This window comes from Battus philenor, unplaced genomic scaffold (assembly GCF_028537555.1).
Source record: "Battus philenor isolate CCGP_79_NKW_IND1 unplaced genomic scaffold, ilBatPhil1.0.hap1 SCAF_19, whole genome shotgun sequence".
Taxonomy (NCBI): Eukaryota; Metazoa; Arthropoda; class Insecta; order Lepidoptera; family Papilionidae; genus Battus; species Battus philenor.
The window spans coordinates 11,993,449-12,014,396 of record NW_027181681.1 but is presented as its reverse complement, the minus strand read 5'-3'; the positions used below and the strand labels follow the sequence as shown (position 1 = coordinate 12,014,396).

The window sequence follows — 20,948 nt, the reverse complement described above, 5'->3', positions numbered from 1 at the left end:
TTGGTATATCACCAGGCCAAAAGTTAAGAAATTCCGTAAAAAGTATCCCTTTACGCCGACAGGGACATCCGTGTCCCATAATCTTTATAACGATTTCTGACAGAATACAACATTAATACATTACTACTGAATATTTAGAATAACAATTTACTTACCAGGTAATGATAATTTGACACTGTAAAAACTTGAGAAGCGCTTTTACAATATCAATTATTTATTCCAAACAGCAGATCATTCGCGCCAAAAGAACTCTAACGTTCCGATGACGATAAACAATAAACGGTGTTAGTAATCCTATATTGCCAGTAAATAATAATAAAAAGGTACTTTCCGAAATATTAAAACAAAAAAAATATTTACAATGGTTACGTAAATATTTAAATAATCCATGATTTTTGCTTGGGACACCGGCGTCCCCATGGTCGTGAAAGGGTTAAAATTCAAGATGAACGCCGGTCCAATATGGCGGACTAGGTACATATTTTTCCACAACCACCACAATATGGGTATCAAAAAACCGTTTAACTTAAAAGTTTTTAAACGGTTTTATTTACATTAAGATCATATCTATAGATATCATAAAACCCCAATATGAGTTTGACTTTGGAATGAAAACTCGAATTTTATATGACTGTTTGTCACCTAAGAAATAATTTCTTATTCTTCATCATCTTTAATCGAAGGCTGTTTATGACATATATTGCTCTAAAACAGCTCGTAGAACAGATGACCGCTGGGTTCATAAGGTTCTACATAGGAGTTCAGAACGTTCATCTAGAAGATGAACAAACAAACATAAGGTCGTGGGATAAAACTGGAAGCAGGCCGATTACAACCAGTTATATTCGAAATCTATGGGGTATACATATGTCATTCAGTCTCTCGATTCGACTTCATCGAGTAAGAACATCTTTATATGGACAATCTATGATGTTTTGTACAATATTATTTAATTTTCGATAATGTTCTAAAAGCTTCTATGGATGGATTTATAATAATTATTATAGAACAAAATAGTTAAGGGCACATTGTATACGACTTTATATATAATATAAATACATAAGTTGGATGATGCTTTTTGGTTATTTCAATTATTATTAAATACATTATTGTAATAAATAATGTCCCTCTTATTTTAATGAGCAATGGTAGTTCAGCGGTGTAAGTTGTGACATATGATCGTGGCTCGCGGATTCGATTTCCATGACACAGTGTTATGTATAATTGACATTTTAGATTTAATGCCTTTAGGCGTTCTGTACCAGTCAACCTAAGGTGATGAAAAGATAATTAGTGGGCAGGTAATCATATATATGTTGTAGTTAGTATAGGATGTTCGACCCGGGATACAATCTTATATAATTACCACTTTATGTATTAATCATATAGGATTTCCACTGCTTACAAGCAAGTGTTCAGAGGGTGAAAAGTAGCGCCTTCTGCGTATCATAATCATAGATACTGCAACCGCTAACTCGCATGCCGCATGTGCGTCTTTGGGACGATGACGACGAAGAATTTACTTGCGCCTATTCTTCTCAGACCCGTGTCATTTATCATCTAAATAGGTGGCAGATTAAACCAGAACTTGAATGGTTGAAATTTGAATTTAGAATAAACAAATTTTGAATTTAAATTTGGAATATTAATGTATTAGTTCTTTTTTAATTAGTTGTAACTGTTAACCCTTTCCACTCCAAGGCTGTTATGTATCATCGATAAAATTTAATTCAATTATAGTATCTTGCGATTCTAGAATATGTTTCATTCATTCGTGATTCAAACATTTTAGTAACAAAAATCTTTCTTGTTTTAAATTTTTCCGCAAAGAGAAGTATTACACCATGTCGAGTATCACTCGACAGTGGAGCTTGTGGAACAAAATCAGTGTCCAGTGACACTCGACATTGGAGTGGAAAGGGTTAAACTTTTATTTAATCGTATCGTTTATGTCCTGTCATTTTTTATATATTTATTTTTATTTGATTATTTCTTACAGGGTATATGCAGAATTGTATCATACTAAAGCGGGTTACGTCGAATGCGTGGATGACCGACTTCGCGTAGCGCGTCCCGATGACGTCATCAAATTTTTGAAAGGATTTTATTCCGAAATCGATGTCAGTCCACAAGACGTTGAGTACATAGAAGCAGACGGAGTAGGTCGGTATTAAATATTTTAGATTTTTTATGGCCTCCACTATTGGGGATCTCTTTTATCCCTACCTTATTTTGGGACAGTTTTTTTTTACATCCTTTTTTATTTTATGCTCTTCAGTCATTCATTTTAAGATCTATTATTCTTCTTCTTTCATTTTACAATTTTCTCTCATTCTTTTCAATACTGTTTTCCGTTCATTCATCGTCTCAATCCTTCGCCTCGTTCCTTGAACATTTGTATATTTGTTTACACTATTTTAGTATATTGTACACCTTTCTAACTTTGTTAGCATGATAATATCTTTAGGTTATAGGGCCGTATGGGCCCGGCATAGAATAGGCCTATCGTATTTCCTCTCGTAGATGTCGTTCATGTGACAGAAGGATCAGTTTCCAGAGGATAGGCAGTAATATCCTCTGCGTACTATAACATCATACTGCGATCGCTAACTCGCCTGTCAATCGTGGCGATTATGGTATATCTCCCCAATGGTACACCTAAGGAATAGACGACTATCAGCTGAAAAAGAAGAAATGAGTTATATACTTGTCCCTCTAAAAAATCCCTTAAAAATCGTAAAAAACCTTAAAAAATTGTTTAATTTCTGCGCAATTTTCTAAATTTTTTCTTTCGTAGGAACCATTTACATAATTATAAGGAAACTTATAGAAAAATATGAATAAAGTCAGTAAAGTACTAGAGTTATATCGTGACTAAGGGAAAGGGAATTATTTATGATTGATTTTTACTCTTTGAGAGAGAATATGCTGAGAATTTCTTCTAAATCGTTATTTAGCAGCCAATCAATTTTAATCATCATATCAGCTGATAGATGGTCGCTGTAAGGTAAAGATCTTTTTCAAAGATCGGCACGATACGCGGTCCTGATGACCCTGAGTATGAAGAAGTCGGTGTTGCTAGTGGGAGTATTCAGAAACCTTCGATCCCAATGTTCATCAGACACAAAGGCGTTGCGCTTCGTCAACTGCCACTGTCAACAATTTAGCTTTCATTAATATATGTTTTTCCAGGAATCGCTGAACTAGATAAGAACGAGTTGAATATAATCGGTGATGTATTTGGTTCTCAAGATAAGACAGTTAAGATTGGCAGTGTGAAATCTAACATGGGAAGCAGTGAAGCCGCTTCGGGGATAGCGGCAATGGCAAAGGTATATAAATTTTGAAATATTTCATAGAATCTTTGAACGTTGCTCTGCAAAATATCGCAATGTTTTAAGAAATTTCTTTGACCAATGTACGCAGCCAGGCTAAAGGTCTTCCAGAGTGCAATGGAGAGAGCTATGCTCGAGGCTTCGCTGCGAGAACGAATCAAAAGTGAGGAGTTCCGCAAAATACGTATCGATCTTTAAGAGGCTTTTGGAGGCTTATTTTTTTAAATGCCCCCGCCATTAGGGGTCTCTTGTATCCCTAACTGATTTATGGTTTAGGGACTATTTTTTTTCATTAATTTTTTCACAAGTTATTTTATTTTTGGCACTCTTCTTCCATGCATCTCAAGATATTTCATTCTTTTCCCTGCTTTCTACATTTCGTGTATCTAACTCTTCCATTCCATTTTACCTCTTTTCCAATACATTTCACCCATCGCCTCGTTCCTTAGTTTTTACAATTTTCGATTTTTAATTTTATTTTACTTTATTTAATTTATGTACATATCTTTATTCCTTATATATATTTTTAATTTATTTACAATTTTCTTACTTTTAACAATTATTCCTATTTATAATATTTGCAGCAATTCTCTTATAAAGCCTAAGGAATTCAGGACGTGTCTTTTCTTACCTAATAAGCGGGGGCATTGAGTCCTCGCTAACCTTAATGCCCACGTTCACAGTAGCACGAGTGGTCCTCCTTGAGCTTGAACCTGTGAAGGTACTCAGGGAACCCACCGTGACCCGGAGGCTTATTTGCAGTGGGCGTGTATCAGGCATGCATAGGTATTTGCTGAGAAACCACCTAAAAGGGGATCTTTTTCAGGTTTGCTTGGCGTACCGTAAGGGGGAGCTTTCGGCAAACTTACATTACAACAATCCCCCCGATGTGGACGCCTTGCATGATGGGAGACTCGAAGTGGTCACGGAGAATACGAAATTCAGCAGAGGTTTCGTAGCTATTAATAATTTCTCATTGTCCGGTCTAGCAACACACCTGCTCTTGAAGGGTCATTACATAAAACAGGTAAATATTCAATTGCTTCTATTTCTAATATATAAAATTCTCGTGTCGCGGTGTTCGAACTTGAACTCTTCCGAAACGGCTTGACCGATTTTTACCAAATTTTACATGCGTATTCAGTATATCTGAGAATCGGCTACTATCTATTTTCCATACCCCTAAGTGATAAGGGTGGTCCACCCCTAAATTTTATTTTTAATTTTTTTAGACAATTTTTTTGGTTTTTATTTTATTATGATACAGCATACAAAAATACATACAAACCTAAATTTTCAGCCCTTTACGATCAACCCTTATCTTATATTTGTTAATTAAAAACTTTAATTTTTTTTGCAAAACAACGTTTGCGGGATCAGCTAGTATTTATATAGAAATGAATACTCTAAGCAGATGCATTAAAATTGTACAGTTAATTATAATAATGCACCTGGTTGGTTGGTTAAGACTGAGACGTGTTACTATAAATCTTAAACGTAATAGAACCTTCTTTTTTGGTTTCGGGGGAAATCTTTCGGATATTCAAGACCCTCTGGGAGGAGTACAGTGTTATGAGGGATTCTTACCCACTAAAACCCTCCCAGTGATCGCTCTTTGCGCTATGCGGGGGACCACAGTACCCCCTGATCAGGGATCGCCACGCTACCTTCTTTCGTGCTGTGCTATGTTGGATAGCTCGTCCCGGGGTATGTTATATGGTTCACGCTACTCCCGTAAGCCTCATGGTGCTATGACGATGGTTTGAGACCACATCGTTCTATCATTCGCCTCAGAGTCGCTGAAGATAATGGGAGTTTAGGCCCCCCCCAACTCTAGACGTAATATAACCAAATCTTACCAATATAAAATGTTTTAATTCTATAACAGATTGCTTTTTTTAAGTGATAATTTCTCACGTAAATGTTGCTAATTTTCATTTTTATACAGAATCACGAGAAATATACAACGAATGTACCGTATCTGGTAAACGTTTCTGGGAGACACGAAGAAGGTGTTGAAATGTTATTGGATTTACTTGTTAGAACACCCGTCAATCCCGAGTACGTGGGTTTACTGCACAATATATATCGGATCGAAACATCCGGCCACATGTGTCGGGGTTACGCAATACTGGGTAATTACTTATGCTGTCTCAAAAGAAAGTTTATATTCGTTTATCTAACAGAATGAACATAACTAAACAGAATTATGGGTTTATATTAAACTGTATTTTTGCTTTAGATTACTAAGTTATTATGAACTGAATGTTTTTCGTTTTAATGTAATAATAAAGAACATTCTTTGACACGGGTTGAGCAACCTTTTTAACTAAAGGGCAAATTTAAATTTTAGAAATTGTTTGGCGTGTCGCACATAATGTAGCATTAATTAATAATTAACAAAACATTATTTTCAATAAACAATACAATATACAAAATAAAAATAAACAAGTTCTGAACGGAAAAACGAATGTACTTGAATAATTTAATAAAAAATTTTGCAACGTTTTTTTGATACATACGCTTATATATATATATGTGAAATAGAACGCTTTCTACTGGTGTTATTAAGTTGCATGTACTATCATAATATTATAATTAATTTTTAAATAATTGGCGAGAGAATGTCAATTCAATAAATTCAATTTTAGAAATGCTTAGCGGGCCGCTTGAACATGTTTAACTTGCCGCATGTTGCTTATCCGTGGTCTAGATGATTCTAGAATATAATATGACGCAGTTGCATGAACAGAATGAAAAAGAACTTTGTTGTGTTTCACTAGAGGTCTCTTTATTTACTACTAGTTGTCTGGTATTTGCTTCGTGAACTTGATGATTGTCTCTAACCTCCAAGGGGTCAACCCTGTGCTGGTGAAATTTCGTTAAATCAGTTCCTAAAAGTCAGCCCTTTACTCGGCAAAAGATTCCCCAAGCTTTATATCTCCAGAGATATATAGATTGAAATTTCTTAAATACCTATCTTTTTATCTTTATTGTAATTTTCATTATTTTAAATTTAAAATTTTATTAAAACGTGAATTTTGAAAATATGTTTGCCATCTTTTAGTTTAGATTCTTGTATCAATTGAAATCTATGTCGCAGTTATACTCGTAATTACACGTGTTGCGCGTAAATATGAACTTTCTTTTGACATATCACAATATTTGAAAAACTTATTATAATTATAAATAATGTTTAAATATTTATTCTATTGTTTAATATGTTTAAGGCCCTAAAAGTTCAGAATCGAATGAAGTGTTGGCGAAAAGTTTTGAATACTACAGAGGGGTGAAGCCTCCGGTATTTTTTATGTACAGCGGAATGGGTTCTCAATGGGCCGGTATGGGGAAGGCTTTTATGCAAATACCAATCTTTTCCGCGGCTATTGAAAGGTATATATATTCTATATTATTTTTTTTAGATCATAATCATAAGTAGTGATAATATAAATATATAGATTTCATGTCTAATTTTTTCCCTTTCCTCCATATATCGTACGTACAAATAATTAACGGAAGATGACAAATTGCAATTTATCTAATTTAAATATAATATATAATATAATTACTAAAATATAACTCTTAAATTTTTTTTCTTTTATGACCCCCGCCATAGGGGGCCTCTCGTACCCCTATTTATGGTGGGTTAGGGACTTTATTAGCATTTAATTTATTCACTTAATTATTTTATTTTCATTCTCTTCTCTTTCATTCTTCACATAATCTTTCATTCTGTTCTTTTATACCACAATTCTGCTTTCTTTCCCTTTTGCTCTGTTTTACCATTTCATCCTCTTTTCATTTTATATTTTCTAAATTTCTAGTTTTGTTGTATCACATTTTTATCTTTATCTTTATCACAGTTTAATTTTTTTTTTACATATTTTTTTTTGTTTTTGTTTTTGTTTGTTGATGCCTAACTTTTATTTTTTTCTATTGCATATTATATAATTCTTTTGCAATAACTGAGGAATTCTTTCATGGTTTCTTTTCCGCCTATCAGGGAGGGTATTGTCTCCTCCCTGATTTCAACGCCAGACTGTTAATAATATTAAAAACATATTAAATTTGCAAAATGAAACGCGTAAGGTATCAGAGTAGAAATACTCTACCATATGGACTACCTTAACAGCTTATTGTTTTTCGAAATATCCTTACATATATAAGATATCTCATTCAAATATAATATTATTGTAAGGAAAAAACTTGGACTAATATATACAAGTTACATATCGATGTATCGATGTCTTAAAAATGAGAGAATAGTGACTAAACTGTAGGAGCATTTGTGTATCCTTGTCGAATAAAAGATTCTTTTAAATCGTATCGTGTTGGAAGTGTGATGTAGTCAAAAAAAATTAATTGTCGATTTAGGTAAACCTGAATAACTAAACACATTATTGAAGCTTCTAATTTCAAAGTCGATTGCTGTCCCTTGACTAACACTACTAAAAGTTGAGATAGAGTTAGCGCTAGTAAAAGCATCTGTAGAACCCTCTGCAATGTTTCTATCTAAGATCATCACGTGACTGACAAAACGCACACGAGATATAAGAGAATAGTCCATCGTGTCTACACACGTAGAGATGGATAGCTCGCGTGCTAAAGATAAGAAAGATGCGCGTGTGTTTCAATTACAGCTCTATGTCTTTATTCTTAAGACTCAATTTTCGTGTTGAATTATCGCCCAGAGTTAGAGAGAAAGAGATGAACTTATATAGCAATTTACACATAAGAGAAATGGATAGCTATTGGATATTTGTATTGAAAATTTAAACTACGGTATTTCGGAACGACAACACACGCGGGGCGTTTAGCTTTTTTGTGCTTTATGACAAAGAAATGAAATACTTAATAGGAATATTTCACACTTTTTACTGAGATCTAAGTCTGAGCTAAAAGAGCTGAAGATATAAAGGATATATTTTTAATATTAACTGCCTTATTATCTATCTGAGCCGTACAGAGCTAAATGAGTTAAATATATAAAAGATATAAATATATATATCCCAAGATCGAAAACATGAAACTCTCTCTTTTTTGTCAGTGATATATTATGACCATCTCTACTTCCACGTATTATTCAGATATTATCAAAATTTAATATGTTACTAAACCATGTCATTGATACAATATTTTCTTTTTTTAGATGTCATGAGGTACTTTTGCCCAAAGGAGTGAATTTGATAAATTTGTTGATTTCGGAAGATGAAACAACGTATGATGACATTTTGAATTGTTTTATTGGCATCACTGCGGTGCAGATTGGTCTCACTGACGTTCTACGTGCTTTGGATATACAACCTGACTATATTATTGGTTAGTATGTAACTAACATAAATACATTTAAAAAACTTTTAAGTTAAATTGTTTTTTGATACCCATATCGTGGTGGTTGTGGAAAAATATGTACCTAGTCCGCCATATTGGAACGGCGTCCATCTTGAATTTTAAATTTTGACATAACCATCGTGTTTTACTAGTGTAGCCCTTTCATTTGATACCCATATTGAGGCGATTGGAGATTGTCATCTAAATTAAATTTGTGTACTAAATTTTAGATCAATCTGACAACGAAAAGGTGTTTAAATTTCAATTTCTAATTTTGACCCAAATAAATAAACAAATAAATTCCGTACGGGTCGAACTAAATAAAACCATTTTAAAACAACCCGTCTGAGTTTTGTGTGAACTTTTCTCTGTCTGAGTGTTGAGATCCCATTTCCAATGAATTTATTCACTATATATATATAGACTAAATTGACAATACCGTTGAAAAATAAATAGTAATCTATACAAATGAATAAAATTTGATTGTCTGTTTGTAAAATTAAAATTACAGCTTTTACTAAATGAATATAAACATATATACGGTACATATTCTAAAATGATATATTTTTTTATTTTTGTCTGTTCATCTTTTTGTTTGTTCCGGTTAATTTTTGAAATAGCTGGACTGATTTAGACGGGATTTATACTAGCAGGTAGCTAATGTAATAAGGAGTAACATAGGATACTTTTATTTTAGAAAAAATCTTTGATAAAAAAATTCAATTTAAACTTTATAATTTTATTTGTTAAATTTTACGCGGACGAACTCGCGGACACAGAATATTAATATAATTTTGTACAAATTCAACCAATTATTTTCAGTTTTAGTATCAAAAATAATTTAATGATAATTTATAAAGATATATAACACTTTCAAAGAATATTTTGTGATATTCATGATGGGATCTTAGAGTTCTTGGATGTAGATCAAGAGTCGGCAAGCGACGTATTGGATGTCCATCTAAACAGTCTTATTGGATGGTTATTGGAGGTGAAATAAATGATGATGAAGGGTTGTGATGTGAATATCTTTAAATCTATTTCAGGTCACAGCACAGGAGAAATGTGTTGCGCGTACGCAGATGGCTGTCTCTCTCTTGAAGAGACAATCCTGGCCGCTTACACACGTGGTATCGTTTCAAAGGAAACTAAATTTATTCCGGGCGCTATGGCTGCGGTTGGCCTTGGATATTATGAGGTATTTAATTTGAATGTATTTAATTCAAAATACGAATTGTCTAATACTGGATCTATGTATTTTTTGTAGTTTATTTTTTTGTGATGTAAGATCAACAAAGAATCATTATAGCATAAGTTGTATTTTGATAGATTTGGTCTTAAATATCAGAAAATGAAGAGAATAGATGGCCAAATAGGATGGAGAATAGATGGCTGTGTCTTTAATGTACTGAGAGTGGAGGACTGAAAGCCTTATTTAGGTCATCAGAGGACGTAAGCTCCTCCTGTGTAGACTTAGTGAAATTAATGCTTAAATAATAATAAATAATTGTAATGTTACTCGTACAATCTAAAAAATGGAGAACTGTCTAATTCCTATCTTTTTAAAAATAGAAATTAGTGTGAAAAGTAAAAAAAAAATTCGTCGTCAAAGTTTTAATAATGTTTACAGATTAAAAACTTTTGCCCACCGGAAATCGAGGTCGCCTGTCATAATAGTTCCGAATCCTGCACTATTTCCGGTCCAGCTGAGGATTTGAGGGCATTTATTAAGACTTTGCAGGGAAGAGGTGTTTTCGCCAAAGAGGTTGCATGTGGCAACATTGCATACCATTCGCAATACATCGCTTCTGCTGGTAATAAAATTATAATAATGTTAAACATTTACTATTACACAGAATTATTTATTACATGTAGTAGGTTGTTATTTGTATAACGTTTTATAAATTTATTATTATGTTCTTTATTGTACACGCTAGAAAACACATGGTTGCATAATCTAATATATAAAATTTTCGTGTCACGGTGTTCGAACTTGAACTCCTCTGAAACGGCTTGACTGATTTTTACCAAATTTATTATGCGTATTCAGTAGGTCTGAGAATCGGCTACTATCTAATTTCTATACCCCTAAGTGATAAAGGTTGTTCACACTTAAAATTTTTTTTTTAATTTTTTTTAACGAAATTTTTTGTTTTTATTTTTTTATGATACAGCATACAAGAATACAATACAACCATAAATTTTCACCCCTCTACAATCAACCCTTATTTTTTATTTGTAAATTAAAATATCAATTTTTTTTGCAAAACAACGTTTGCGGGATCAGCTAGTAGTCAATAATAAAGTACAATTGGCGGTCTTATCACGCGAAGCTATTTCTTACAGGCCTTCTAACGTGTAGTTACGTGTACATACATATATACAAACATACATATATATGTATATAGCATAAGTACTTGTAATAGATACGGTATAATACACTTTAAAAATACAATAATAAATAGAAACATTAAACTGACTTGGATCACACTTGCTTAAAGCATAAAGTGTAATGGTCTGAGAAAGTTAAAACTTAACAAAACCACGCGTCTGAGTGTACACATATATATAAGTTTCAGAAGAACTGTTAACCCTTAATAGCCTAGAGTTTCAATTTTGATACCAATCTTTTAAACCGAAAGTTCACATTACTATTAGTTTTTTTATAGGTTGGCTGTACGTATTTTACTGTTGTATAATATTCTTTTCAATGAAATTAAAAAAAAAAAAAATCTATTTTTCCCTTCATCTAGACCATCAAGCAAACACAGTAATATTAAAAAAAAATCACTTTCGTAAATCAGGCTATTAAGGGTTAAGTTATACAGGAATCGGAGGTTTTATATTATAATATGTATATTAAACATAATTAAATGTCATTAATAAAGAGCAAAACTTGAGTTTCTAGTCGGTTTTTCTTAACAGAACAACATTCCCAACTGTGGTATACTTACAGATTGATTACATTGACCATTATAATTTGAAAAATATATTAACGATTTAAAAGTACGTGTAAATACCTACATGATTAAAGATATCTTGAATTGATTTAAAAACACCTTAAGGCTGTTTTTACTCGACTACCCTAAAATGGCGTTGATAGATTTAATTAATTAATTTTTACGTAAATAAAATACATAAATTTAATAAAATAAAGTGATTTTACATTGTATCAAATCTAATTTACTTACCTCTTTTGCTATCAAAAGACAAGGCTATCTAATTTTTAATTGTCTTGCGTTTTTTTAATAAAAAAATGACGAAAAAAGATGACTTTTAGGGACGAATGGAGGCTTGTGTTCCAGTAGATATAATTAAAAATGTTATACAGTTTAATACAGTACAGTAAAGTTTAATACTGTACAGAATAGTAAAATGTGAACTTTTAATATTTCTTTTTATTCTTTCTTAAAATGTTTTTTTAAAGTACTCGTGTTATACAGGTCCAGTTTTACTTCAATTATTACAAGAGATAATTAAAAATCCGAAAGCAAGGTCACCTAAATGGCTGTCCACGTCGTTTATGCAAAACAGATGGAACGAAGACATTGCCAAATATTCATCGCCTGAATACCACACTAATAATCTACTGGTAATTATAATAAATATAAAGATAGCTAGCAAAGTTGATCATAAGCTAAGAACGATGAGTGAAGCGCATGCAGACGAAGGCTTTTGTGACCATAAGGTTCTCTAGTGGTGATTGCCAGTAGAGGTCGCGTGGTTAGACCTCACATAAGATGGACCTCTATATATAAATATAATATAAGTGTCGGAATGTCACTGGGTGCGGACAACACCGAACATTGTGGCAATCTTTGAAGGAAGCTCATACCTTAGTAAACATTTTTCGACTGACATGAATAAAATAATGAAGTTGAGAGAATTTATTAAGAAATTACATCAAAGTTAGTCAGTGTCGTCAAGTGATTTCTAAAAGATATCTTATTATGAACCAAACGCAATAACAGTCCACTATATACTCAGTTCCATGACATCATTAGGATTCATTCTTCATCATTTATATCAAGAACATCTTGCAGCGTATTTTAGAGGTCTAAAACAATTATATCGATATCTAATAGATTCAGGCGTTACTTTGCGGAAGTCCATCCAAAGTAAGAAAGGGACTAATATATATCTACTTCCGCTATGTAGCAGTAGTCGTGCAAAGAAGTACACCGCCCGCTAGCCCGCTGATAAATGCGCATGAGTAACATTGCTGAGGATGCCCGCTGGCGGGCGGTGCACTACATTGCACGACAACTGCTGTATAGCGGAAGTAGATTAGTTACTTTTTTAATTATATCAGTACACTAAATAAACATATTAAAGAATCAATTGGCTGCAAATAATAACCACATACATGGTGAACGGAAAACCTTGATAAGTTAGTTGAAAGATTCTAGACTCTGGTCGCTGTCAACCAGTCAAGTAAGAGACTTGTAGGGAAATCCTGTGACCAATAATGGACTTTCTACAGCTAAAATGATTATGATAATATCAAAGAATTACTCACCACTTATTTAGACTTTAGCCAATGATGTGTCTGGACCCTAGTTTAAGCTTACCTTCGAGTTTTAAAAGCAACAAGCAGTAAGATCATCTGAAACCATCTGTTCACAAGCGTGTTAATTTGTTTATTTAATCATGTATATTTTTTATCAGAGTCCCGTATACTTTGAGGAAACAAGCAGAATGATACCTAAAGATGCGGTCATCATCGAAATAGCACCCCACGGACTTCTTCAAGCTATAATAAAACGATCTCACAGCTCTTGCGTGCACGTTCCACTTGCGAGACGAAATCATGTGAACCTCTTAAAGTTTTTCCTCGAAGGGATAGGGAGGTATGACATTTTTAGTTATTTACCTTATAATTAAGAAAATCGCAGCCAGGTGGGGGCTGAGGAAAGAGCAGGAACACCGCCCCCTCAACCGTCCATGGACTGACGGGATTGAGCTGTCAATATTCCCCTCCCGTCTCGCCGCGCGCATACCTAAGGCGCGGTACAGCGTTAAATACAGCACAGTATAAATAATTTAATAACCTCACTGAATGTTTGATAATGAATGCGTTCATAATAATTCTGTTACGTTTAAAACTCAAATTGACTAGTATTTTAATTTTTTATCCTTATTATATGGTATGATTATTTCAGTCGAAATACTTCCACTACTGGACATAGATTTTCATCCTTTCTTTGATTTTCCAGAACCTTAAGGTTCGAGCGGCCAATTGTTCTGATGTGGCCTCCACACTGCGACTTCATTTTGCTAATTCAAAATTATATATTTTTGTGTTTTTCTTCTACTACGCAGTGTATAAAAGGTTAGGTTAGGTTAGGTTAGGTACTAGTTTTAACATTTATTAATCGTAGAAAAACTATTTCATATTATACCTTGGCTGTATCTTGTATATACCTTATATATTAGGTGTTTATATACAGATGTAAAGCCTTTGAAAGGTGTGAATGTATAGCTCATTTCCTGCTATTTAATGTATTGTATCGTATCAAGATATCAATGGTTTCATATATGATAAGTAACGTAGATATATATAGTAAGAAAAGGCATTTTTCCAATTCGGATTACTACATATTAAAATTAATAATTTTTCCACTAGTCTCTGCAGACTTTGTAATTGGCCATATATATATATATATATATATATATATATATATGTGTGTGCGTATTGGTGTGTATATATGTATATATATGTAATTTATTATGTTTTTTATTCTGTGTTCGTCAACTTACCTTATTTGTTAGTTTTGTTTTTTTTAAGTTTAACCGTAAAGTCTATGTAATGTCACGAGAAATATAGACTGAATAAAATTGAAACATATATATATATATATAAGTATATATAAGTCTGTCTGCTTTTTCATTTGTCATGTCTTATCTATATCATTTGATATTTTATTTTAGACTTTATCAGGTCGGATTGAATCCGCAAATACATGTTTTGTATCCAAAAATTGAATACCCGGTGTCTACAGAGACGCCGATGCTGTCGAACCACGTGTCCTGGGAACATAGCGAAACCTGGTATAAACTTTAACTTATAGAAATAAATCTAATGTTTTAGAACATATATTTCTTTAGGCGCATAAAAAATCTATGAGTGGGTAACACAAAAGTAAACGGGTCATTTGTTTTAGTTTCATGCAAGTGCGGATTATTTATGTGTGAATAAATAATATTGAGTAGTGATTTAATTTTCATTTTTCGATTAATATTATATACAATTCTAATATAAATTTAAATATTATTGTTCAATATAATCAAATGTTAATATTATGAAATTATTAATGATAAATATTTATTATTGCTCATTTAATATTTACGAAATAAATTAAGCACGACATCATCAATTAATAAAATATCCATAAACGCGGTGAAAACTCTTTAATAATAACGTAAAGTATATATTAAACTAAGAAATTAATAGGCATGTAAAAATGAATAATATTAAAATATTTTTTGAATCATTAAATTTATTTATTTACATTAAAATAATAAAATAATCAACGATAAAGATTTAAAATTAATAAAAAAAAAACAAGTTTGAAATAAGATACTTTTTCTGATTCAGTCGCTAATGGAAGATACTTTGGTAGAGTAAATTATTTAAAAGTAACTCGAATAATGAGAGAATTCATGTTACAATTAAGTAATTAAGAAAAAAATATTTATTTATTTAAAAATTTAAACTGAAATTAATTAACTCTATTCACTAAATTATTTTTTATTATGTTATTGCTATTAACAATTTGCATGCAATTAAAAATTGTTTTTTAATAATGCCAAAAAAGTATAACTTCTCACGTGCTTCACACGAAGCCATTTTTAGTTTAAAGAAACATCCTGTGATTTTATTTTCAAATTAAAGGCCAGTTGAAGTAAATCGTCCGAAAAAAAGGATCTACAGCCAAATCAACCAATACGTTATATCAATTAACGACGAAGAATATGCCTGTTTGAACGGATATACGAGGAACGGTAAGTAAATGACATAATTATTATTATTAAACGGTTTTATTTAGTTCGACCCGTTCGGAATTTATTTGGATCTAAATTAGAAATTGAAATTTGAGCACCTTCCCGTTGTCAGATTGATCTGAAATTTGGTACACATATTTAATTTAGATGAAAATACAATATAATAAAATCAATAACATTATAAATCTAAGATGGCCGCCGATACAAAATGGCGGATTACATATTGTTCCTTAACCACCTAAATATGGGTCAAATGAAAGGGCAACACTAGTAAAACACGATGATTATGTCAAAATTTAAAATTTAAGATGGACGCCGTTCCAATATGGCGGACTAGGTACATATTTTGGCCACAACCACCACAATATGGGTATCAAAAAACCGTTTAACTTGAAAGTTTTTTAAATGTATTTATTTTAAACTTACTTACGTTACGAGAAAACAACTTTCTCGTAATTTGACCGTAGATTAGTTTTAAATTTACAATTCAATATATATATATATATATATATTTATATATAACAAGTAATATTTATACTGCCTTAAATTCAAGGTGAATTTGTTAATAAAATATGAATTCTTTATTTATTCTTCCAAATATATATCATTATTTGTTAACACAGGTATAAATATTGTACCGGAGGCTTTGTATTTGTATTTCGTGTGGCAAACTTTGGCAATGTCGAGAAAACTGAGCATCGGACAATTGTCGGTAATGTTCTCCGATGTTACTTTCGAACAAGATATCTTGTTCGGTGCAAAGAGATATATTAATCTCAATGTGTCGATAAACAAAGGGAATCATCGTTTCGAGGTACGTATGTTAAGATTCAAGAAATAGCATATCAAATAGTACATCATAGTAGAGTATTGCTGAAGTACAATACCCGGGGATAAATATTGCACATCGACCTTTGCAAAGAGACAATCGGCTAATTTAGGCTTCGTAGAGCATTATCTCTGTCTCACACTACCTATGTGACGTTTTGTCAGACGTGCGACAGAGATAAGGCTCTACGAAGGCGAAAGTAGCCGATTGTCTCTTGGCAAAGGTCAATTTGCAATATTTATATGTGCAATATGTACAATATTTACCTTTCTTTTTCTTCGCTCCTAAAATATTTATTCTATTACCGATTACATTATTATCTATTACAGTGGGTTTACTTTATATAATTTTTCTTTACAATTTAGGTTAAGTTTTAGACTTCTTTGGTATACCTCCGTATCTATCTGATTAATCTACTTACCTTTTGAACAATTATTATATATTTTTTTTATTTATATTTAATAGTCATGTTAACATATTTCAAATTAAAAAGAAATATTTGCTGAAGGATTTGTAAAAGGTTTAGGAACGTTCTAGAACGAGCTTCTAAAGAACCATTGATAGGATTATAATATTTGGTTGGGTAAGGAAAGGATTCTGGTTGGTGCAGGTGAACGTGCCTTTCTCCCTACAACGCGTATAGCGTTATAGGAAGATGAGTGTTCAGTCTACACAAAATGTACCCGGAATTCCATAACATGTTTCAATTCTTATTTGTATTATTAAAATAAAATAAAAATATTTAGTTTCTGTTGAGCGGCGCTGTATGTCCGACCATTCGAGGTTAAGCAAGTTAATCTACTGCTAGCGCCATCTACCGTCCGAAGTAAGAACATACCGACAAACATATTAACACGATTTTTTTACTTAATTTAGGTTACACAGGATGATTCGGTAATTGCAAGTGGATTTATAACGGAATTAAATAAAAAGGATACATATGATTACATTGAACCGAAAACAATTTCTAAAGACGATATTATGTTGAATAATATAGATATATATACTCTCTTGAAAGAAAGGGGATACTCTTTCAAGTAAGTTGTAATATATATGGTATTCTTTTAAATTTTCTTTTAGTTCTTTTGTCTTTTTAATTTAACTGTAAGATATTTCGGTTTGGAGGTCAGTTTTTGTCGTAGTGTGTGTTTCATAATCATTAGTTCAATTGAAATGGCACGTTGGGATTGATATTTATAATTTTGGTATTTAAGGTATATTTAATCTGTATTTTAGACCTATAGACGCCCACTGCAGGGCAAAGGTCTCCCTAAGATATCTTTTTGGGGATATATCATAATCGCCACGTTAAGCAGGCGGGTTGGCGATTGCAATCTTGTATCGTACGCGTTTGTTGCCAATGTGGTCATTAATGCACAAAGTTTTAATTATATCAAAAAGACTGTCTGATTATAAGTCTTATTCGTCTACCGCCGGGCTACCATTGCTAATTTGCTTCTTTAGTTTTTGATATTTATTACATGCTGTTTGTTTTTAAATTTGATTTAAATAATTAGACTATTGTGCATCAAGCAAAATTCTACAGAAAAATATGTCAAACTAGTATTTACTAAGGTTTACAGGGGCTGCTTTAGCTCGTGTAGCGCCCGTGTGCAATGAAACCCTGGCGCCCCTAGGCCTGACTCCCCCCATAAGGCTATAACTTTTAACTTTGCCCTCGTAACAAGAAAGTTTTTTCACATTCCAACAAGCTATTTTATAAGTAGGTATAGCTTACAGTATGGTATTAATGGTGTTAGTTATGGCCTTTCTTATGATGGCAGAATAACACTCATTGTTTTTATGCCTGTAGCACATGTCTATTGCGAAACTAAGCAGCGAACCGCGATAGATTCCAAGACGATGCTCTTATTTGTCCCAGGGAGCGCCGCGACGCCTGTGTGTATTGAACGCCCTGCACTATAGGTTAAGCTGCCCCTGGTTATTTAAAATAAATCGAGATACGTCTTAGTTTATGATCATTGATATATGACATATCAAATAATTCTTTTCTATTTCAGTAAAGACTTTCAAGTTATTCAATCTGTAAATCTATCTATCGATAGAGCAACTGTCAGTTGGACCAATGATTGGGTCACGTATCTAGATGCGTTGTTACATCTGAACATTTTGAAAAGAGAACACAACGGTATATCTAAACCTATACTAATGGAGAAATTGATAATCGACATTGAGAAACATAATGCTGTTGAATCTACTCTACATGAGGCGCAAATTTTCAAATATTGCGATCTTGTGAGGTGAGATATATTTGTTTATCTATTCTCTATAAAAGATCCGATCGGGTTTGACTTTACAGAAGCGGATTTTATTTTAATTTTTTCCCTCTAATTAACCTAAGTCTATGGTGGTAAAGTGTTTTTTACAATTCAATAATTTATGTTTCACTTCTTTTCTAGTCTTCTGCTATTTATCCCCTTTCTTGCTTGCCCTTGCTCCTAAAATATCAAACTATTTGTTTAATTACATTCCTATAAAATTTTTATAATTTTCTAGTTATAATATAACAGCTATATTCACATTATATTAATTACACATTCTACCTGACTATTACTGCTGTGTTTAATTTCTTTTTATTCCAACTTGTATGATATCTTTTAAGAACTAAGGTTGTCGTTTTTCGTTACCTCAATCTTCTATCCTATTTCGATCCCCAACTGCGTTCCTTGTCTTTAGTTCAGCAGATTTACAGGTTGATATATGGAAAGTAAATGGCCGCTTGGGTCATAAAGCGTAGGAGGTCCATCCACAAGTTAGGGTCATCTGAACACTTAATGAAGTCACCTGTCCACCATATCGGTGAACGTCTTAAGTTGCGTTTGCAGCTCTAATGTATTGCGATATATTATTACCATAGATAATCACTGCCCTAGTCATACAGTTTTTACAGCTTCTGGTTATTTCTTTGAGGTCTAATATTGTGGTCAATTAGTAGAGGTAATGTATGTGGTTGCTAGTAAAATTATTAGAAAATTGAAGTGTAATCTAATGCCTTAAAGTTATGCGCTAGCTTAAAATAAATTCCGAGTCCCGCTGAAATCTAAATTGATTCTTTTTGGGTAATGTTTTGTTAATGTAGATAATAGTCAAAGATTTTAGTCATGCAATTTGTAAATATTTATGATATCGATCAGGTGCGGAGGAGTTACAATAAAACATACAGCAATTTGTGACGAACCAACTGTCCAAAAGATGCCTGATTTACTATTAACAAAGCAATTCTGGCCGCATATTCTAGAAGATAGCATTTTAGACGTGAGTATTTTTATGAAGACTATTTAATCTATGGACATAAATCAATCTATATATCATCTGTTACAGCTTAAAACAGCAATGGAAATACAAATTCAAATAATAGCAGAAAACACACCGTGGGATAATATAAATGTAACTGAAATTGAAACAACAAAAAACAATTCAGATCTAATAAAAGACGCTATTAAAATTGTACTTGCAAAAAGTTGTACTTTTAATTCAATTCATCTGAGATCTGGTGAAATGAATGATTGGTTTCAAAAGTATAAATATAGCAATGATAGAACAGATGTTATAATAATATATAATCTGTGTGAAAATTACGAGGTAAGTTAAATTGATAATGTAGTTGATTTTTAGCAAGTATTTTAGTATCTATTCAAAAATTTAGATAAGTAAGATTTGTGTAAAACATATATAGGAATAAGAAATTAAGAAGTCATATACTATGCAGTAAACTTGTTAATTCAGACGAATATTATGGTCGAAGAAGATAGAGTATTTTTGTAAAAAATTTGGAATCAACCGCATTCGATAAGTATATATATAAATATGGTTTCAATTTGTTAGTTTTTTATATCAATTTTTAGTCTCCAACTCAAGATCCAATTACATATGGAAATGCTAAAGATATGTAGAATGAGATGTAATTTTTAAGGGGTTAAATACAGTTCTCGGGGCTGACGACCTGTTTACAGCTTAAGGAACGCGTCCTTCTAATGCATTGACTCTTAGAATGAGATGTAATTTTTAAGAGCTTAAATACAGTTCTCGAGGCTGACGACCTGTTTACAGTTTAAGGAAGGCGTCCTTCTAATGTATTGACTCTAAGAATGAGATGTAATTTTTAAAGGGTTAAATACAGTTCTCGGGGCTGACGACCTGTTTACAGCTTAAGGAAGGCGTCCTTCTAATGCATTGACTCTAAGAATGAGATGTATTTTTAAAGGGTTAAATACAGTTCTCGGGGCTGACGACCTGTTTACAGCTTAAGGAAGGCGTCCTTCTAATGCATTGACTCTAAGAATGAGATGTATTTTTAAAGGGTTAAATACAGTTCTCGGGGCTGACGACCTTTTTACAGCTTAAGGAAGGCGTCCTTCTAATGCATTGACTCTAAGAATGAGATGTATTTTTAAAGGGTTAAATACAGTTCTCGGGGCTGACGACCT

General features: G+C 32.4%; 1 protein-coding gene across 1 annotated transcript in view; it reads left to right on the top strand.

Annotated features, from left to right (window-relative positions):
* LOC137921729 (fatty acid synthase-like) overlaps positions 1-20,948 on the top strand; it is a 58,674-nt gene that overhangs the window by 15,772 nt on the left and 21,954 nt on the right. Inside the window, exons 7-22 of the mRNA XM_068764543.1 lie at positions 2,000-2,163; positions 3,193-3,332; positions 4,162-4,362; positions 5,284-5,470; positions 6,581-6,728; positions 8,485-8,654; positions 9,713-9,864; positions 10,297-10,480; positions 12,110-12,258; positions 13,335-13,516; positions 14,598-14,717; positions 15,562-15,671; positions 16,295-16,485; positions 17,377-17,537; positions 18,522-18,761; positions 19,656-19,776. Coding sequence (XP_068620644.1) covers positions 2,000-2,163; positions 3,193-3,332; positions 4,162-4,362; positions 5,284-5,470; positions 6,581-6,728; positions 8,485-8,654; positions 9,713-9,864; positions 10,297-10,480; positions 12,110-12,258; positions 13,335-13,516; positions 14,598-14,717; positions 15,562-15,671; positions 16,295-16,485; positions 17,377-17,537; positions 18,522-18,761; positions 19,656-19,776 — 2,620 coding nt within the window. The remainder of the gene's footprint in view (positions 1-1,999; positions 2,164-3,192; positions 3,333-4,161; positions 4,363-5,283; positions 5,471-6,580; positions 6,729-8,484; positions 8,655-9,712; positions 9,865-10,296; positions 10,481-12,109; positions 12,259-13,334; positions 13,517-14,597; positions 14,718-15,561; positions 15,672-16,294; positions 16,486-17,376; positions 17,538-18,521; positions 18,762-19,655; positions 19,777-20,948) is intronic.